At 49.3% G+C, this 19,129-nt stretch overlaps 5 protein-coding genes and 1 pseudogene across 5 annotated transcripts; 3 read left to right on the top strand and 3 right to left on the bottom strand.

Moving 5' to 3' along the window:
* Window positions 1-328: 328 nt before the first annotated feature.
* On the bottom strand, window positions 329-643 carry LOC132080251 (feather beta keratin-like). Its single transcript, XM_059483278.1, has one exon. The coding sequence runs from the start codon at window positions 641-643 to the stop codon at window positions 329-331; it is 315 nt and encodes a 104-aa protein (XP_059339261.1).
* A 1,962-nt stretch (window positions 644-2,605) lies between these two features.
* On the top strand, window positions 2,606-3,221 carry LOC132079429 (feather beta keratin-like). The gene is made up of 2 exons (XM_059482048.1): window positions 2,606-2,640; window positions 2,834-3,221. The coding sequence occupies exon 2, from the start codon at window positions 2,868-2,870 to the stop codon at window positions 3,219-3,221; it is 354 nt and encodes a 117-aa protein (XP_059338031.1). The 5' UTR covers window positions 2,606-2,640; window positions 2,834-2,867.
* Window positions 3,222-6,192: 2,971 nt separating this feature from the next.
* LOC132085411 (feather beta keratin-like) lies at window positions 6,193-6,841 on the bottom strand. Its single transcript, XM_059490879.1, has 2 exons — window positions 6,721-6,841; window positions 6,193-6,527 (listed from the first exon to the last, which is right to left on the bottom strand). Exons 1-2 carry the CDS (start codon window positions 6,839-6,841, stop codon window positions 6,193-6,195), a joined length of 456 nt encoding a protein of 151 aa, XP_059346862.1.
* A 2,312-nt stretch (window positions 6,842-9,153) lies between these two features.
* On the top strand, window positions 9,154-9,534 carry LOC132079614 (feather beta keratin-like). Its single transcript, XM_059482352.1, has one exon. The coding sequence runs from the start codon at window positions 9,175-9,177 to the stop codon at window positions 9,532-9,534; it is 360 nt and encodes a 119-aa protein (XP_059338335.1). The 5' UTR covers window positions 9,154-9,174.
* Window positions 9,535-12,763: 3,229 nt separating this feature from the next.
* Window positions 12,764-13,411, bottom strand: LOC132079986 (feather beta keratin-like; annotated as a pseudogene).
* A 3,566-nt stretch (window positions 13,412-16,977) lies between these two features.
* Window positions 16,978-17,316, top strand: LOC132080933 (feather beta keratin-like). The gene has a single exon (XM_059484343.1). The coding sequence runs from the start codon at window positions 17,005-17,007 to the stop codon at window positions 17,314-17,316; it is 312 nt and encodes a 103-aa protein (XP_059340326.1). The 5' UTR covers window positions 16,978-17,004.
* Window positions 17,317-19,129: the final 1,813 nt, after the last annotated feature.

Here is a 19,129-nt window from a genome sequence, read left to right as displayed (position 1 = left end):
CACCAAGGCCTTCCTGCCCCACAGTGGGAGCAGCCAGGCAGAGGTGCCCAATGGTCTCTGGCTTGGGAGAAGGGGTTTGCAGCAGAGGAGCTGGACAGAGCTGAAGGGGCGATGCAGAGCACAGAGAGGGAGAAGAGGAGGAGGGAGATGGGCCATGTTTGCAGGCAGCCTAGGCTGGGCTCTTGTTTACTGCCTTGCTTGGTGTCCTGAAAGCAGGAGCTGAAATTGCTGAGCCCCTTTGAAAGCCTTGTCCCAGAGATGCATCTTCAATGCCTGAGATGAGTTCCAGGGAGTGGGTGGTTGGTGTCAGGGGTGGTGCTGAGGGTCCTTAGCAGATGTAGCCATAGCCCCTTCTGCCATAGCAGCCCAGGCCTCCCAGGCCGTAGCCAAGGCCAAAGCCACCAAATCCGCCAGAGATGGGCTGTCCCTGGGCATTGAGCTCAGTGCCCACGGCAGCGGAGGAGGTGGATCCGACGGTGGTGTTCTGGGGGAAGGAGGTCATGATGGGTCCTGGCAGGGTGACCAGCACAGGGGAAGGGTTGATGATGACGCGGGAATCCTGGCATTGCAGGGCACAGGGCTCGTTGCAGCTGTTGGCCAGCGGGGTGGGTCCGCAGGGACTGCAGCGGTTGTAGCAGGCCATGGGTGTGGTGTGGAGGGTGCCTGGAAAGAGAGGGGGTGAGGCAAGGCAGGGGTGTGGGGATATGAGGGTTGAAGTGTCAGCAGGGTGAGAGATTGTGGAAGCTCTTGTGGGGCTGTGGGGAGGCATGAGGGCCACTGAGGCTGGGGCCTAGCATGCCCAAAGAGAGGGCCCAGGGGTGCAGGAGCAGGAGGGTCAGAAGCTTGAGTCTCACCTGGTTGTCAGCAGGAGCAGGAGGAGAAGTCTGGAGAAGTGTGTGAGGGACAGAGGCTCTGTGCTGGTATTTATGCTGCTCCTGGAGGGGCAGGACAGCCTTGTCCCATGGCCTTGGGGCATTTTTGAGGCAGCAGCTCTTGGCTGGCCCAGGCTGGTGAGTCATGAGGTAGGGAGTGTTTTCCTTCGTGATTTTCTGCAATTCTATGTTCTTCCCTTTAATCTATGTCCCTTTGACCTTGACTGCATATTTCAATTGGGAGAAACAGAGGTCAATGGATTGGAGCTGGTTTGTTTTGAATGTTGAAGAGGCAAACAAAGCCTACAGGAATCTGGGTGTTATTTCATGTCTTCACATAACCCCCAGCCATTCCTTCTGTTCAAACCTACTTCTCTGCAACCTTGGATATGGTCACTGCTCTGGGCTGAAATTCCATAAATAGATCATGAGGTGCCCATGTAGCCTTGGCTGTGAAAACTCCAGCAGTTACCAGGACAGAATTAGGAAAAGAAATGGTTATGGGAGTTGAACATCCTATTCTACACCACTGTTGGGGCTCCTCAGTGGAACAAGACCTCGGACATGGTTGGCCAAGAGACCATGGCACTGATGGGAGTGGAGGATCCTTAAGATGAGAAGCTGAGAGAGCTGCAATTTCTTTCAGGCGGGAGGCAAAAATGCAAATGGGACATGTTGTCAATATGCCATAGAATGACCTCAGTGGTGACACCCCAAATCTCCTAAGCTGTGGTTGAATCTTCTACGAGTGGTGACACTCACAATCAACACCTTGGTCTCTAATTTTTGCAACTTAGCCTACCACCAAGGTCAGATGGAGATGGCCTCAGGAGCAGAACATGAAATTGCACAATTCCACAGAGGAACAACTGCTCCGTGACACAAAAGGAAAGAGGAGCTTACTGGCTGTCCGTTAGTAATTATTGGGGTTTGCTCATAGGAACAACACATTAGGACTTACTAATTATAAGTTATGAAAATTTGTGGCTTGAACACGGAAAAAAGGAATTGATGTCACAGAGCAGCCTGGGAAAAAAGGGATTGGGCCCCATTTGTTGTTTATTGGATTCCTGAATGAGGTCAAGGAATACACTTTGAATGACAGAGTATATTGTTGTGTAAATTGTATAAATTTCAAAATACAAGTGCAGTGGAAGAAGTTCAACCCTGGATTGCCTCATGTTTCCCTGATCCTGTTTCTTGATATCATTGAAAACACAGAATAGAGGAGATTTCTTTCCTCTATCATGAAGGGCTCTCAGGCACTGTGACCTTTCCAGGTTATTGCAGAGTGACCTTCTGAGGACATCAGCAGCTCCCTCAGCATTCCTGGGTGCAACACAATGACTGATGGACATCTAGTGGCACAGAACAGAGTCTTCACAAGGCACCCACAAACCACAGAACACAACTGCCACAAGATGATCTCACTGATGACATTGCGCCTTCCCTGGGTGCTGGCTGTTTATTCAACATCCCTGGCACATAGGGAACAGTCAAATACTCCCAAATACCAACTCCCAGTTAGAAAGCTGCTGCCAAGGTCAAATGGACACAGCTTCAAGAGCAGGATAAGGAATTGTGGAAATGGATGAAGGAGAACATTCCCTACCTCATGACTCAGCAGGCTGGGACGGCCAAAAGTTGCCGCCTCAAAAATGCCCCAAGGCCATGGGACAAGGCTGTCCCGCCCCTCCAGAACCTGCATAAAACCCAGCCCAGAGACTCTCTCCTTCACACACTTCTCCTCAAGCCTGCTCCTCTTGCTCCTGCTGACAACCAGGTGAGCCTCACAACCCTGACCCTCCTGCTCCTGCACCCCTGGGCCCTCTCTTCCAGAACACTGAGCCCCAGTCTCAGCAGCACTCGCGCCTCCCCACAGCCCCACAACAACCTCCACACTCACTTATCCTCCTGCATCACTGCCCCTCACGTCCCCCACATCCCCGCTCTGCTTTATCCCTCTCTCTTCCAGGCACCCTCCACACCACACCCATGGCCTGCTACAACCGCTGCAGTCCCTGCGGACCCACCCCGCTGGCCAACAGCTGCAACGAGCCCTGTGCCCTGCAATGCCAGGATTCCCGCGTCATCATCAACCCTTCCCCTGTGCTGGTCACCCTGCCAGGACCCATCATGACCTCCTTCCCCCAGAACACCGCCGTCGGATCCACCTCCTCCGCTGCTCTGGGCACTGAGCTCAATGCCCAGGGACAGCCCATCTCTGGCGGATTTGGTGGCTTTGGCCTTGGCTACGGCCTTGGCTACGGCCTTGGCTGTGGCCGTGGGTTTGGCTATGGCCTGGGAGGCCTGGGCTGCTATGGCAGAAGGGGCAGCTACATCTGCTAAGGGCCCTTGGTATACCACGGTCCCACTGTGGGACAGGAAGGCATTTATGATCTGGCAAAGCCTCCTCCAAGCAAAGGAACTTGGCTGATGGTCACCCTACTTGCACTTCAGCCTGGCTCTCTTCCATTTGCTGCTTATTGGCTCTCATTCTTCTACCTCAATAAAGTTTTCCTGCATCACATTTTTAGTTGAGTTCTTCTTCTTTCTGATGCCAAGACCCTTCCAGTCTCACTCAGCTTTCTGCCAGGGTTCCAGCATCCATTGGAGTTGGTGAAAAAGTGCTCCAGGTCCTCTTTTATGATTTATTTCCCTATTCTAGTATAAGGTGGCACAATTTGCTCTTCCAGTGCATCCCACAAATCCTTCAGTTACTGGATCACAGACCTGGATACACTAATGTAGATCTATCCCTGCCTCTGGTCCAAGCCTCTCTGGATGGTGTGTTCACTTTTGTGGACAGCAGTTGCTTGTATCCTTCTTCATCTTCCATGCCCTTCCTCAGACCCTATGAAGCACATCCATGTATTCCTTGTCTTTATGGGCTCAGAGTTCAACACTGAACTCTGATTTTAGTGCAGGAGAGCAGAGGGTGAGATTTCCCCACTCTCTTGTGCTGCCCACACTGTGGGATGAGCCCAGGACACAGGAGGAGTTTCTGGTCAGTGGGTGCACATGGCTGGGAAAAATCCAATTCTTCATCCAACACCCCAAGTGCTCCTCCCTGGGGCTGCTCTCAGTCCTCTCATCACCCCTCCTTTACCCTGCATGTTTGGGATTGCTCCAATCCCGGTGCAGAAGGTTCTGCCTCTCTGCTCTGGTGATATTGGAGAACTCTTCATCTATGGATTACTGGGATCAGGGAAGACAAGACTCTGCCTGAGGAGATCAAGAGTATGGCCTTGAGGATGATCCGTGGGTGAAGGTTTGGGACAGCCTCTGTCTATGACACTGGCATATTTTCCAGGCAGAAGCTGTTGCCTGGCAGGGCCTGCTGTGTCATGAGGTTGGGAATGTTTTGCATCAAACTGCTCTGAAATTCCACATTCTGCTCTTGAGGCCGTATCCATCTGACACTGGCGACAGCTTTAGTGGGTTGGTATTGGTTCCACTATGGGTGGATGAAGAGAGGGAGAACCAGGATCCTGTATCTGGACTTGTGCAAAACTTTTGTTCCTGTGCCAGACAACATCCTTGTATCTAAGCTGGAGTTGATGGCTGGACCTCTGACTGGATAAGGAATTGGCAGGATGGTCTCACTGAAAAGTTGTGGTCACTCCATGTCCCAGTGTGGAGAACAGGGATGAGTGGTGGCCCACAGGGATTGATAATGGAACCATTGCAACTTCCCATCTTTGTCAGGGACATGGAGAGTGGGTTTGAGTGTCCCCTTGGTTAGACTGGGGATGACTCCCAGGTGAGTGGTGTGGTTTATGCTCTGGAGGGAATGGATGGCACCCAGAATGTTCTGAACAAGCTGTGTAGATGGGCTGGTGTGAAGCTTGTGAAGGTCAGCAGGGCCAAGAGGAAGGTTTTGTACCTGGATTGGATCAATCTCACTAATGGATGTTGGATGGGTAATGAGTAAATTAACAGCATCCCTGAGGAGAAGGACTTACACACACTTACACACAAAATTCTAAATAAATCCTAAATCACCCTAAAATTCTAAAAAGAATTACAAGCTAACAAAAAAATAAAAACTTTAATCTCACTAATAAAAACAAACAGACTAAAAAAACATCACCATATAGCCATCTACCAACAAAAAAACAAAAATACACTTTTTACAAGTAATTCTTACCACATTATAAAAATTAATCAAAAATAACAACCAACTATAAAAAAACCCACACAACAAATCATAAAAACCAGTAAAAAATATCAAACCAATTTCCTAAACTCAAAACTATTCAACTAACCTTAAACATTACTAAAAAAATGGCTCTCTACCTCTACACTAATGAATAAATAAAAACCATTACTCTATAAAAATAATTTAAAAATATTAAAAAATGGAATTATGAGGAATTGGAAATGTCCTGGCCACAGGAATAAGCTGAAAAAAAATCCCCCAAGCCCTGGGGTTATCCCTACAGTGAGGGCAGCACATTCTGCCCCTCTGCTGCACTATGAGGAGACTGGATTTGTGTGCTCCACTCTGAGGACACACAAAAAGAGAAAAATGGACCTCCTCCGGAAGATCTGAAAATGGCCTTGGGAGATGATGAGGGTCTGGAGGAACTGGTGTCCAGCCAAAGTGAGCACACCAGCCAGGAGGGCTTTGTGTCAGAATCACGGATGGACCTGCATTGGGGGATCCAGGTTTGTGTTCAAGCAACTGAAAGCTTGCTGTGGTGCACTGGAAGAACAAAGTGTACTGGTGGGTAGTGGAATTGGGGAAATAATTCCTCAAAGAGGTCTTGGAGCACTTTTCCAACAATCCCATAGCATCAATAACATTCATTTGATCTCAAATTGTCTAGAGAGAGGAATGAAGGAGTCCAGTGAGGTTATGATGCAGGAAAACTTTATTGAGGTAGAACAGTGAACACTCAGGAGCAGCCAGTGGAAGGAAGCTGGTCTGAGGTGCAAGTAGGGCGACCATCAGCCGAGGCCCCTTGCTTGCAGATGGTTTTGCCAGAGCACCAAGGCCTTCCTGCCCCACAGTGGGAGCAGCCAGGCAGAGGTGCCCAATGGTCTCTGGCTTGGGAGAAGGGGTTTGCAGCAGAGGAGCTGGACAGAGCTGAAGGGGCGATGCAGAGCACAGAGAGGTAGAAGAGGAGGAGGGAGATGGGCCATGTTTGCAGGCAGCCTAGGCTGGGCTCTTGTTTACTGCCTTGCTTGGTGTCCTGAAAGCAGGAGCTGAAATTGCTGAGCCCCTTTGAAAGCCTTGTCCCAGAGATGCATCTTCAATGCCTGAGATGAGTTCCAGGGAGTGGGTGGTTGGTGTCAGGGGTGGTGCTGAGGGCCCTTAGCAGATGGAGCCATAGCCCCTTCTGCCATAGCAGCCCAGGCCTCCCAGGCCGTAGCCAAGGCCAAAGCCAAATCCGCCAGAGATGGGCTGTCCCTGGGCATTGAGCTCAGTGCCCAGAGTAGCGGAGGAGGTGGATCCAACGGCGGTGTTCTGGGGGAAGGAGGTCATGATGGGTCCTGGCAGGGTGACCAGCACAGGGGAAGGGTTGATGATGACGTGGGAATCCTGGCATTGCAGGGCACAGGGCTCGTTGCAGCTGTTGGCCAGCGGGGTGGGTCCGCAGGGTCTGCAGAGGCTGTTGCAGGCCATGGGTATGGTGTGGAGGGTGCCTGGAAGAGAGAGGGATAAAGCAGGGCAGAGATGTGGGGGATGTGAGGGGCAGTGATGCAGGAGGATAAGTGAGTGTGGAGGTTGTTGTGTGGCTGTGGGGAGGTGTGAGGGCTGCTGAGGCTGGGACTGAGTATTACGGAAGTGAGGGCCCAGGGGTGCGGGAGCTGGAGGGTCAGGGTTGTGAGGCTCACCTGGTTGTCGGCAGGATCAGGAGGCGCAGGCTCGAGGAGAAGTGTGTGAGGGAGAGAGGCTCTGGGTCGGCTTGTATGCAGGTTCTGGACAGGCGGGACAGCCTAGTCCCATGGCCTTGGGGCATTTTTGAGGCAGCAGCTTTTGCCTTGCTCAGCCTGATGAGTCATGACCTGGGGAATGTTTTCCTTCCTGATGTTCTGCAGAGTCATGTCTTCTTCTTCTGTTTGTGTCCATGTGACATTGACAGCTGCTCATAATTTGAGAATTAGAGACCAGCGTGGGGTTTTTTTATGACATCTATCAAGACATGCAGAAGATTCAACCAAAGCTAAGGAGAACTGGGGAGTCATCAGTGAGGTCATGCCATATTGACAACATCTCTCATTTGCATTCTTGCCTCCTGTCTCAAGAATCTCTCAGCTCTTTCAGCATCTCCTCATTTTGATTATACCCCAGTATTGTCAGTGTCATGGTGGCCCTGCACTGCTCTTGGTCAACAATGTCCATGTCCTTGTTCCACTCTGGAGCCCCAACAGTGGTGGGGGACAGGGTTAACTCCTTCAGCCTTATTGTACTTCTTCTCCTACATTACCTATCCTGGTAACAGCTGGAGATTTTTATTCCAAAGCGTGCATGTCCACCTCATGATCCACTTCAGCTACAGTAGGACTACAAGGACCTTCCCTTCTCGAATGCTTTGGTTGCCAAGGGAAGGGCAACTAGTGTCATCCTGACCTTCTGTCAGGGTTTTTACAGAGTCCCACAGGACACCCTTGTCTCTAAACTGCAGATGTGTGGGTTTCAAAGGAGGTCTGATGAATGGATGAGGAACAGAGAGTGATGGTCAATGGCTCTATGTACAGGTGGAGGCCAGTGACGAGGCCTCCAGGCTTGTGCCTTGGACTGGTGATTTTGAATATTTTATCAAGGAGATCAACAGTGAGATTGAGACCACTCAGAATGTTTGCAAGTGCCAGGAAGCTGAGTGTTGCAGTCGGCACAAGAACATGGAAGGATGCCATCAGGAGGTGTCGGAACCCAGGACATTCCTCTGACTGCCCTGGAGGACTCAAGACCCTGGCAGGGGGCTCAGAGACCTTGGCATGGAGTCAGACACCTGTGCCTTAGATTTGAACCCATGGAAACAATTACCAACGTTGTGTGAGGATTTATGAGCCAAAATATTTTGAGTAGAAAGATAGCTAACTTGTCACAGGGTGAAAAATTAGAATTTTGGGGATTTAGAATGGAGGTTCAAGAAGCAAGATGGAGGAATCTGAGGATGTTGTGTCCTTCTTCTTCTTCTTGCCGTCCATCTTCTGCTGTGATGGTGACACTTCTGGATTGGTTTAGATTAGAGACAGGCTAACAAGGGTGATAGGTAGGGGAAAATTATTGTAAATAAAGTATTCGTAGTTCTTAGTATAAAAAACCAACACTACCCCAAGGGTGGTCAGTGTGCTGCAAACCAGCCTGCCAGACAGACCTCAGCCGGTCTGAAAAACGATGTATTAGATAAGAGAAAATAAACAAGCTTGAAAACCAGAGCCAAGGAATCTCAACTTTTCTTTGGTCACGTGGCAGGGAAAAAGGACTCTAATACCTTGGGAGCCATTTCAGCAACACAAAACCCGAGAAAGAGGGACACTGGGAGTGTTGAGAACATAAGAACTTCTTGTGGCTCAACAACTCCAAGTTCAAGGTCCTGCACATGGTTTGGGACAGTCCCAGACATGAGCACAGCTTTGGAGAAAACTCATTGAGAGCAGTTCCACGGAGAAGAATTGCAGGTTCTGGTGGACTAAAATAACACAGAAATGTGATTTTCAGCCAAAAAAAATAACCATATCCTGGGCTGCATAAAAACAGGTGTGGCCACAGGAATGGCTGGGTGTCAGTCAGAGCCAGGAGAAAACACCCAAATTCTTGTCAGCTTTGTTTGCACCTTCTACATACCTGAGTTAAAACAAGCCCAAAATCTTGGGCGCTATTTCTCCCAATTAAAAGCTGCTGCCAAGGTCAGATGGACACAGCCTCAAGGGGAGGGCATGGGATCACAGAACATCAGGAGGGAAAACATGACCCACTTATGACTCACCAGGAGGGCCAGGCAACAGCTGCTACCTGAAAAATGCCCCAAGGCCATGGGACTAGGCAGTCCTGCCCCTCCAGGACCAGCATAAAAAGCTGGCCCAGAGCATCTCTCTCTCACACGCTTCTGAAGCCTTCTCCTCCTGCAGATAACCAGGTGAACCTCAATCCCCTGACCCTCCTGCTCGTGCACACCTGGCACCTCTTTTCCAGCACCCTCTGCCCCAGCTTCAGCAGCCCTCATGCCTCCCCACAGCCCCACAACAGCCTCCACACTCCCTTACCCTCTTGCACAACCCACGCCCCTGCCCACACCCCTGCCCTGCCTCACCCCTCTCTCTTCCAGGCACCCTCCACACCACACCCATGGCCTGCAACAGCCTCTGCAGCCCCTGCGGACCCACCCCGCTGGCCAACAGCTGCAACGAGCCCTGTGCCCTGCAATGCCAGGATTCCCGCGTCATCATCGACCCTTCCCCTGTGATGGTCACCCTGCCAGGACCCATCATGACCTCCTTCCCCCAGAACACCGCCGTCGGATCCACCTCCTCTGCTGCCGTGGGCACTGAGCTCAGTGTGCAGGGACAGCCCATCTCTGGGGGATTTGGTGGCTTTGGTGGCTTTGGCTACGGCTTTGGCTACGGCCTTGGCTATGGCCGTGGGTTTGGCTACGGGCTGGGAGGCCGGGGCTGCTATGGCAGAAGGGGCTATGGCTACACCTGCTAAGAGACCTCAGCACCACCCCTGACACAAACCACCCACTCCCTGGAACTCATCTCAGGCACTGAAGATGCATCTCTAGGACAAGATTCTCAGACGGACTCAGCACTTCCAGCTCCTGCTCTCAGGGCACCAAGCAAGGCAGTAACCAAGTGGCCAAACTGAGCTCCCTGCAAACATGGCCCATCTGCCTCCTCCTCTTCTCCCTCTCTGTGCTCTGCATTGTCCCTTTGGCTCTTTCCAGCTCCTCTGCTGCAAACCCCTTCTCCCAAGCCAGAGACCATTGGCCACCTCTGCCTGGCTGCTCCCACTGTGGGGCAGGAAGGCCTTGGTGCTCTGGCAAAACCATCTGCAAGCAAGGGGGCCTCGGCTGATGGTCGCCCTACTTGCACCTCAGACCAGCTCCCTTCCACTGGCTGCTCCTGAGTGTTCACTGTTCTACCTCAATAAAATTTTCCTGCATCATAACCTCACAAGACTCCTTCTTTTTTCTCCCGAGACACTTTGAGATTAAGCCAATGTTGTTGATACTTTTGGGATTGTTAAAAAAATGCGTCAAGACCTCTTTGAGGAATTATTTCCCCAATTCCACTACCCACTGATACACTTTGTTCTTATAGTGCACCACAGCAAGCTTTCAGTTGCTGGAACACACGTCTGGATCCCCCAATGCAGGTGTGTCCGTGACTCTGATACAAGGCCCTCCTGGCTGGTGTGCTCACTTTGGCTGGACACCAGTTCCTCCAGACCCTCATCATCTCCCAAGGCCATTTTCAGATCTTCTGGAGGAGGTCCATGTCTGTCCTTTTTTTGTGTCCTCAGAGTGGAACACACAAGTGCAGTCTCCTCAGAGTGCAGCAGAGGGGCAGAATGTGCTGCCCTCACTGTGGGGATAACCCCAGGTCATGGAGGGTTTTTGCTCAGTTCATTCACATTGCCAGGACATTTCCAATTCTTCATCATTCAGGTCTTTAAATTTTTTTTTAGTTATTTTCATACTGTATTGGTTATTATTTATTAATTTGTGTAGAGGTAGAGTTTTGGATTATTTTTGTTTTAATAATGTTTACGGTGGGTTGAATAGTTTTGAGTTTAGTAAGTTGGTTTGATTTTTTAATGGTTTTTGTGAATTGTTTGATATTTTTTGTGGTTTTTGTGAATTGAAACAATTCAATTTTGTGAATTGTATTGTGAATTGAATTTTGTGAAAAAAAGTGTGGGGTTTTATATGCTTGTTTTTTATTTTTGATTTATTTCTATAATGTGGTAAAAATTATTAGTAAAAGGAGTATACTGTGGGTTTTTTGATGGTAGTTGTTTATACAGTCATGTTTTTTAGTGTGTGGTTTCTTTTGTTTTTTTTTTTTTTATTAGTGAGATTAAAGTTTTTATTTTTTGGTTAGTTTGTAATTGTTTTTAGAATTTTAGGGTGATTTAGTTTATTTATATGGGTGTGTAAGTGTCTAAGTCCTTCTCCTCAGGGATGCTGTTAATTAACTCATTGCCCATTCAGCATCCATTACTAAGATTGATCCAATCCAGGTGCAGGACCTTCCTCTTGGCCCTGCTGACCTTCAAGAACTTCACAACAGCCCGTCTCCCCAGCCTGTCTGGAACGCTCTGGATGCCATTCCTTCTCTCCAGACCATCAACCATTGTTCTCTCCTAACGGTTGTTCACATTTTTGCCAATGGCACACACAATTGCACTCTCCATGTCCCTGACAAAGATGGGAAGTGAGAATGGTTGAACACGAGTCTCTGAGGATCACCACTCATCCCTGTTCTCCACACACACATGGAGCCATTGACTCTTTCATAACTCTTCCAGTGCGACCATCTCACCCATTTCCATCTTAACCAAAACGTCCAACCAAACATTCACATCTATCCAACTTAGAGAAAAGGATGTTTTCTGGCAAAGGAAGAAATACTGTGCACAGGTCCAGGTACATGTTATTGGTCCCTCTTCCCTCATCCAGTGCTGGAACCAAAACCAACTCATCAAATCTGCTGCCAAAGTCAGATGGACACGGCCTCAAGAGCAGGACGTGGCAATGCAGATCTGGGGGAAGAAAAACCCTCCCACCTTTTGCCAGACTGTGCCAGGCAAATCTGCTGCCTGAAAAAATGCCCTGGGATAACCGGCCAAGGCTGTCCCAAACCTCCAGCCATAGATCATCCTCAAGGCTGTGCCCTGGATCCTCTAAACCAGAATCTTGTCTTCCTTGTTCCCAGTGACCCGTAGATTAAGAGTTCCCCAATGCCACCAGAGAGGAGCAGAGGGGCGGAATCTGCTGCACCTGGATTGAAGCAGGCCCAAACATGCAGGATAAAGGCTGGGTCATGAGGGGATTGAGAGCACTCCCAAGAACGAAGGATTTGGGATGTGAGTGACTGAAAAACTGGACATGCCCTGACCATGTGCACTCACAGAGCAGAAATCCCTGTTTCCTGTGCTCATCCCCACAGTGTGGGAGGCAGATGAGCAGGGGAGTCTTGCTCATCTAGCTCATAGTTTCTATGCATCTCTGGCGAGACTGGACTTGTGTGTTCAACTGTAGGACCCCTATGATAAGAAAGGCATGGACCTGCTCAAGCAGATCTCTTACTGGGCTGAGGAGATGATGAGGGGCTGGAGCAACTGGTGTCCACCCTAAGGGAACACACCACCCAGAGGGGCTTGTGCCAGCAGCAGGGATAGACCTGCATTAGTGTATCCAGGGCTGTGTTCTAGAAACAGAAGGGTTTGTGGGATGCAGTGGAAGAGCAAAGCATGCCAGTGGGTGGTAGAAGTGGGGAAATAAATTCTAAAAGTGGTCTTGATGCACTTTTAACCCAAAAGGCCTCTACAACCCCTGTTTAGTGATGAATGAGTCTGGAAAAGTCTTGGGAGAAAAAAGAAGGAGGATTCATATGAGGTTATGATGCAGGAAAACTTTATTGAGGTAGAAGAATAAAAGGCCATGAGCATCCAGTAGTAAAAGGAGTAGGCTGAGGTGAAAGGAGAGTGACCATCAGTCAAAGACCTTTGCTCTCAGGAGGTTTTTCCAGAGCACCAAGAACATTCTGCCCCACAATGGGAGGAGCCCACCAGAGGGGTCCAATGGTGTCTGGCCTGCCAGAAGTGATCTGCAGCAGAGGGAACTGAACAGAGCAGAAGTGGCCATGCAGAGCAGGCAGTGGGAGAACAGGAGGCAGATGATCCATGTTTGTAGCCAGGCTGGGCTGGTCCCTTAGCAGATGTAGCCGCCCCTTCTGCCATAGCAGCCCAGGCCTCCCAGGCCATAGCCGAATCCACGGCCGTAGCCAAAGCCACCAAAGCCACCAAATCCGCCAGAGATGGGCTGTCCCTGCACACTGAGCTCAGTGCCCACGGCAGCGGAGGAGGTGGATCCGACGGCGGTGCTCTGGGGGAAGGAGGTCATGATGGGTCCTGGCAGGGTGACCAGCACAGGGGAAGGGTTGATGATGACGTGGGAATCCTGGCATTGCAGGGCACAGGGCTCGTTGCAGCTGTTGGCCAGCGGGGTGGGTCCGCAGGGACTGCAGAGGCTGTTGCAGGCCATGGGTGTGGTGTGGAGGGTGCCTGGAAGAGAGGGAGGGGTGAGGCAGGGCAGGGGCGATGGTGGAGGAAGGTGAGGGTATTTGGAGGGTGTTGTGGGGCTGTGAGGAGGCGTGAGAGCTGCTGAGGATGGGGCTGAATGTGCTGGAAGAGAGGGGCCAGGGGTGCCAGAGCAGGAGGGTCGGGGGAGTGAGGCTCACCTGGTTTTCAGCAGGGGGAGAAGGCGTCAGAAGAAGTGTGTGAGGGAGAGAGGTTCTGGGCTGGCTTTTGTACTGGTCCTGACCGGGTGGGACAGCCTTGTCCCATGGCCTTGGGGCATTTTTGAGGCAGCAGCTCTTGTCTGGCTCAGCTTGGGGAGTCATGAGCTGGGGAGTGTTTTCCTTCATGTAGTTTTGCAATTCCATGTCCTGCTCTTGAAACCATTTCCATCTGACCTTGGCAGTAACTTCATTGTGTTTGTATTTCGGCCATTTTGATTGTTCCATGTGAGTCAGGGAGGGCTGAATAAACAACCAGAGCCCAGCAGAAATATGATGTCATCAGTGAGGTCATTTTGTGGCACACGTCCTGTGGTTTGCAGATGCCTTGTGAAGACTGGGACTCTGTTCTCTGCCACTGGATGTCCATCAGTCATTGTGTTGCACTCAGGAATGCTGAGGGAGCTGCTGACGTCCTGGGGAGGTCACTCTGCAAGAGCTGGGAAAGGTCCCAGTGCCTGGAAGCTCTTCTTGATGGATGAAAGGGACCCCAAGCAGGTTTTTTTTTGTGTACAATCAAGAGAAAGATCTGGAAATTAAATGCTTCTTAAGTTGAATTTTTTCCAATGCTGTGGTCCATTTGGATTTCTCAACTTTACATGGAAATATACTCTGTCATTTAAAGTGTATTTCTTTACCTCTTTAAGAAACCAAATAAACAAACATCCAATGATGCTAGATCATGTTTTGCTCAGGCTGGTCTTTGATCTGAATTTGTTTATTCTGCATTCAAGTCCTATGGTTTCATAATTTATATCCTGTCAGATGTTGTATTTTGTTCCTGTTATGAAAAAACACTAATTGCTACTGAATGGTCATTGTGATCCTATTTCCTCCTGTCATGGTGCTGGTGTGTCTTTGTGGAATTCTGTGATTCTGTCTCCCTCTCTACAGGCTGCGTCCATTTGACCTTTGCGGCAGTTTTTAATTTTGAGGAGTAGAGGTCAAAGTATTGGTATTGGTATGTGGTATATGGCATTATTGGCTTGTGTCAAGCACGTAGAATATGACAACAAATCCTACAAGAATTGGGGTGTTACGAGTGAGGTCCTGCCATGGAACACGCACAACATCTCCTTTGTCCATTCTTCCCTTCTCACAAAAATAAACCTTGTGTGTCTCCCATTTCTAATCACAAAGATTCTTTGGTCCCGTCAACCTCTTGCTACTCTTACTTCACTAAGTCCATGTCTTTCTTCCACTGTGAAGCTCAGCTCATCACCCTAAATCAGATATCTTTATCTCTGAAGAAACAGGAATTATCAATCTGCTAGAAACCCTTTTCCAGAAGTTCTTTTGTTGCAAGGATGCATGGTCATCTCTTGAACATTTTGGTCTCTATTGGTGTTCATATTTTGATTGTTATTTTGTCACCTATTGGTGACAATAATGACATTCTCATATTTCCAATTAAGCCCCAACCATTCCTGCTGGCCACACTTCTTTCTATTCAGCCCAGGGAATGGTTGGTGGCCTTGGTTGAAAATTCACATTGGTGTTTCCTTTTAATATTTTGGTCCCCCAGAACTGTCAGGTCATTGTCTGGTGAAACTGATCTTGAGAATTCCCTCTCCAAAGCTGTGCTCATGTCTGGGACTGTCCCAATCCATGTGCTGGACCTTGAACTTGGAGTTGTTGAACCACAAGAGATTCCTATGTTTTCAACATTCCCAGTGTCCGTCCTGATGGGATCACTCCATGTTCTTGTGTCAACAGTAACACTCAGCTTTGTGGCACCTGCAAACATGCTGGGGGTGGTCTCAATCACACTGCTCACCTCCTTGATAAAATATTCAAAATCACCAGTCCAAGAAAGACGCCTGGAGGATTCATCTCTGGCCTCTACCTGTACAGAGAGCCATTGACCGTCACTCTCTGTCTGTTCCTCATCCATTCATTAGACAACCTTGAAATCAACGTGTCTGCAGTTCAGAGATAAAGATGTTATGTGGGACGGTGATAAAGCCCTGACAGAAGTTCAGGATGATACCAGTTGCCCTTCCCTTGGCAAACAAAGCATTCTAGCAAGGAAGGACCTGGTGAAGCATAAATGGATCTTGAGGTCACCTTGTACTCTTTAGTTAAAAAACTCCAGGAGTTACCAGGACAGGATTAGGAACAGTAATAACGCATATTGAGGGAATTGAACACCCTTGTCCTCAACACAGGTGAGGCTACATGGACACAAACATGATTGACCAAGAGCAGTGCAGGGCCACCATGACACTGATGAGAGTGGGGGATCCTTGAGATGAGGAGAAGCTGTGAGATGAGGAGAAGCTGAGAGAGCTGGGACCTCTGCCAGGCAGGAGGCAAGAATACAAATGGGGCTCACTGTCAATGTTCCATGGAATGACCTCACTGACGACACCCCAGTGCTTGTAAGCTTTGCTTGAATCTTCTCTGTGTCCTGGCATGCAACATCAACAGCAACACCATGGTCTCTAATTCTCGCAGCTAGAAAGTATCACCAAGGTCAGGTGGAGATGGCCTCAGGAGCAGAACATGAAATTGCACAATTCCACAGAAGAACAACCAAACCATGCAAAGAAGGAAAGAGGAGCTTGCTGGGTGTCCATTACTAATTGTTGGGTTTTGCTTAGAGGAACAAAACATTAGGACTAATGATTATAAGTTATGACACCTTGTGGCTTGAATGTGGAATAAGTGAATTGATGTCACAGATCAGTTTGGGAAAAAAGGGATCAAGCCTGGTTTGTTTTAATTTAGGGGATTTCTTAATGCAGCCAAGGAATACACTTTAATTTATACAGTGTACATGGCTGAGTAAATTTCAGAAATCCAAATAGACCATAACAATGAAACACATTCACCCTAAGCAGCCTCTCATTTTCCAGATTCTCCCTCTTGCTCACATAGAAGACACAAGAGAACAAACTCTATTTCAGAAATCAGGAGGAGCTCCCAGGCACCAGAATCTTTCCAGGATATTGCTCAGTGACCATCCCAGGGCATCAGCAGCTCCCTCAGCATTCCTGGGTGCAGCACAATGACTGATGGACATCCAGCGGCACAGAACAGAGTCCCAGTCTTCACAAGGCACCCACAAACCACAGGACATGAGTGCCACAAAATGACCTCACTGATGACATCGCATTTCTGTGGGGCTCTGGTTGTTTCTTCAGCCCTTCCTGACCCACATCTAATAATCAAATCTACCCAAATGCCAGTTCCTTAAGCTGCCGACAAGGTCAGATGGACATGGCCTCAAGAGCTGGATGTGACACTGAAGTGTTGTGGGAATGAAAACACTCCCCACCTCATGACTCACCAGGCTGGGCAAGACTGGTTGGCTAGTGAATGCCCAAGAGCATGGGACAAGGCTGTCCCACCCCTCCAGGAGCAGCATATAATCCGGTCCAGAGCCTCTCTCCCTCACACATGTCCCCTCACATCTTCTCCTCTTGCTCCTGCTGAAAACCAGGTGAGACTCAATCCCCCTACTCTCCTGCTCCTCCACCTCTCACCTTTCTCTTCCAGCATGCTCAGCTCCAGCCTTGGCTCCCCTCACACCTCCCCACAGCCCCACTACAGCCTCCACACTCCCACACCCTCCTCAATCACCACTCCTTGCACTCCCACATCCTTGTCCTACCTCACCCTCTCTCTTCCAGGCACCATCCACACCACACCCATGGCCTGCTACAACCGCTGCAGTCCCTGCGGACCCACCCCGCTGGCCAACAGCTGCAACGAGCCCTGTGCCCTGCAATGCCAGGATTCCCACGTCATCATCAACCCTTCCCCTGTGCTGGTCACCCTGCCAGGACCCATCATGACCTCCTTCCCCCAGAACACCGCCGTCGGATCCACCTCCTCCGCTGCTCTGGGCACTGAGCTCAGTGTGCAGGGACAGCCCATCTCTGGGGGATTTGGCTTTGGCCTTGGCTACGGCCTGGGAGGCCTGGGCTGCTATGGCAGAAGGGGCTATGGCTACATCTGCTAAGGGCCCTCAGCACCACCCCTGACACAAACATCCTCTCCCTGGAACTCATCTCAGGCATTGAAGATGCATCTCTGGTCAAGGCTCTCAAACAGTTTCAGCAATTCCAGCTCCTGCTCTCAGGGCACCAAGCAAGGCAGTATCCAAGGGGCCAGCCTAGGCTGCCTGCAAACATGGCCCATCTCCCTCCTCCTCTTCTCCCTCTCTGTGCTCTGCATCGCCCCTTCAGCTCTGTCCAGCTCCTCTGCTGCAAACCCCTTCTCCCAAGCCAGAGACCATTGGGCACCTCTGCCTGGCTGCTCCCACTGTGGGGCAGGAAGGCCTTGGTGCTCTGGCAAAACCATCTGCAAGCAAGGGGCCTCAACTGATGGTCGCCCTACTTGCACCTCAGACCAGCTCCCTTCCACTGGCTGCTCCTGAGTGTTCACTGTTCTACCTCAATAAAGTCTTCCTGCATCATAACCTCACAAGACTCCTTCTTCATTCTTCTCCCGAGACACTTTGAGATTAAGCCAATGTTGTTGACACTATTGGGATTGATGAAAAAATGCTTCAAGACCTCTTGTAGGAATTATTTCCCCAATTCCACTACCCACTGGTACACTTTGTTCTTCCAGTGCACCGCAGCAAGCTTTCAGTTGCTGGAACACACGTCTGGATCCCCCAATGCAGGTGTGTCCGTGACTCTGATACAAGGCCCTCCTGGCTGGTGTGCTCACTTTGGCTGGACACCAGTTCCTCCAGACCCTCATCATCTCCCAAGGCCATTTTCAGATCTGCTCGAGGAGGTCCATGTCTGTCCTTTTTTTGTGTCCTCAGAGTGGAGCACACAAATCCAGTCTCCTCATAGTGCAGCAGAGGGACAGAATGTGCTGCCCTCACTGTGGGGATAACCCCAGGACATGGGGGATTTTGCTCAGTTCATTCACATTGCCAGAACATGTCCAATTCATCACCGTTCAGGTTTTGAAATTTTTTTAGGTATTTTTATAGTGTATTGGTTATTTTTTATTCATTAGTGTAGAGGTAGAGTTTTGGTTGGCTTTTATTTTTAGTATTGTTTAGGGTTAGTTGAATACTTATGAGAGTAGTAAGTTGGTTTGTTTTTTTTTTTAATTGATTTTTGTGATTTGTTCTATAGGGTTTTACGTGGTTGTTTTTATTTTTAATTTATTTTTATAACGTGGTAAGAATTATTAATAAAAAGATTGCATTGTGGTTTTTTTCTTGGTAGTTAGTTATATGGTGGTGTTTTTTAGTCTGTGGTGGTTTTTGGTTTTTTTTTTTATTAGAGAGCTAAAGTTTTTTTTTTTTGGTTAGTTTGTAATTTAGTTTTTTTATATGGGTGTGTAAGTGTGTAAGTCCTTCTCCTCAGGGATGCTGTTAATTTACTCATTGCCCATCCAACATCCCTTGCTGAGACTGATCCAATCCAGGTACAAAACCTTCCTCTTGGCCCTGCTGACCTTCACAAGCTTCACACCAGCCCATCTACGCAGTCTTTCTGGTACCCTCTGGTTGCCATCCATTCCCTCCAGAGCATAAACCACACCACTCACCTGGGAGTCATCCCCAGTCTAACCAAGGGGACACTCAAACCCACTCTCCATGTCCCTGACAAAGATGGGAAGTTGCAATGGTTCCATTATCAATCCCTGTGGGCCACCACTCATCCCTGTTCTCCACACTGGGACATGGAGTGACCACAACTTTTCAGTGAGACCATCCTGCCAATTCCTTATCCAGTCAGAGGTCCAGCCATCAACTCCAGCTTAGATACAAGGACGTTGTCTGGCACAGGAACAAAAGTTTTGCA

The sequence above is a fragment of the Ammospiza nelsoni genome, chromosome 1 (genome assembly GCF_027579445.1).
Source record: "Ammospiza nelsoni isolate bAmmNel1 chromosome 1, bAmmNel1.pri, whole genome shotgun sequence".
Taxonomy (NCBI): domain Eukaryota; kingdom Metazoa; phylum Chordata; class Aves; order Passeriformes; family Passerellidae; genus Ammospiza; species Ammospiza nelsoni.
Note: the sequence above shows the minus strand (reverse complement) of the source record. Positions and strands in the feature narration are given on the sequence as shown.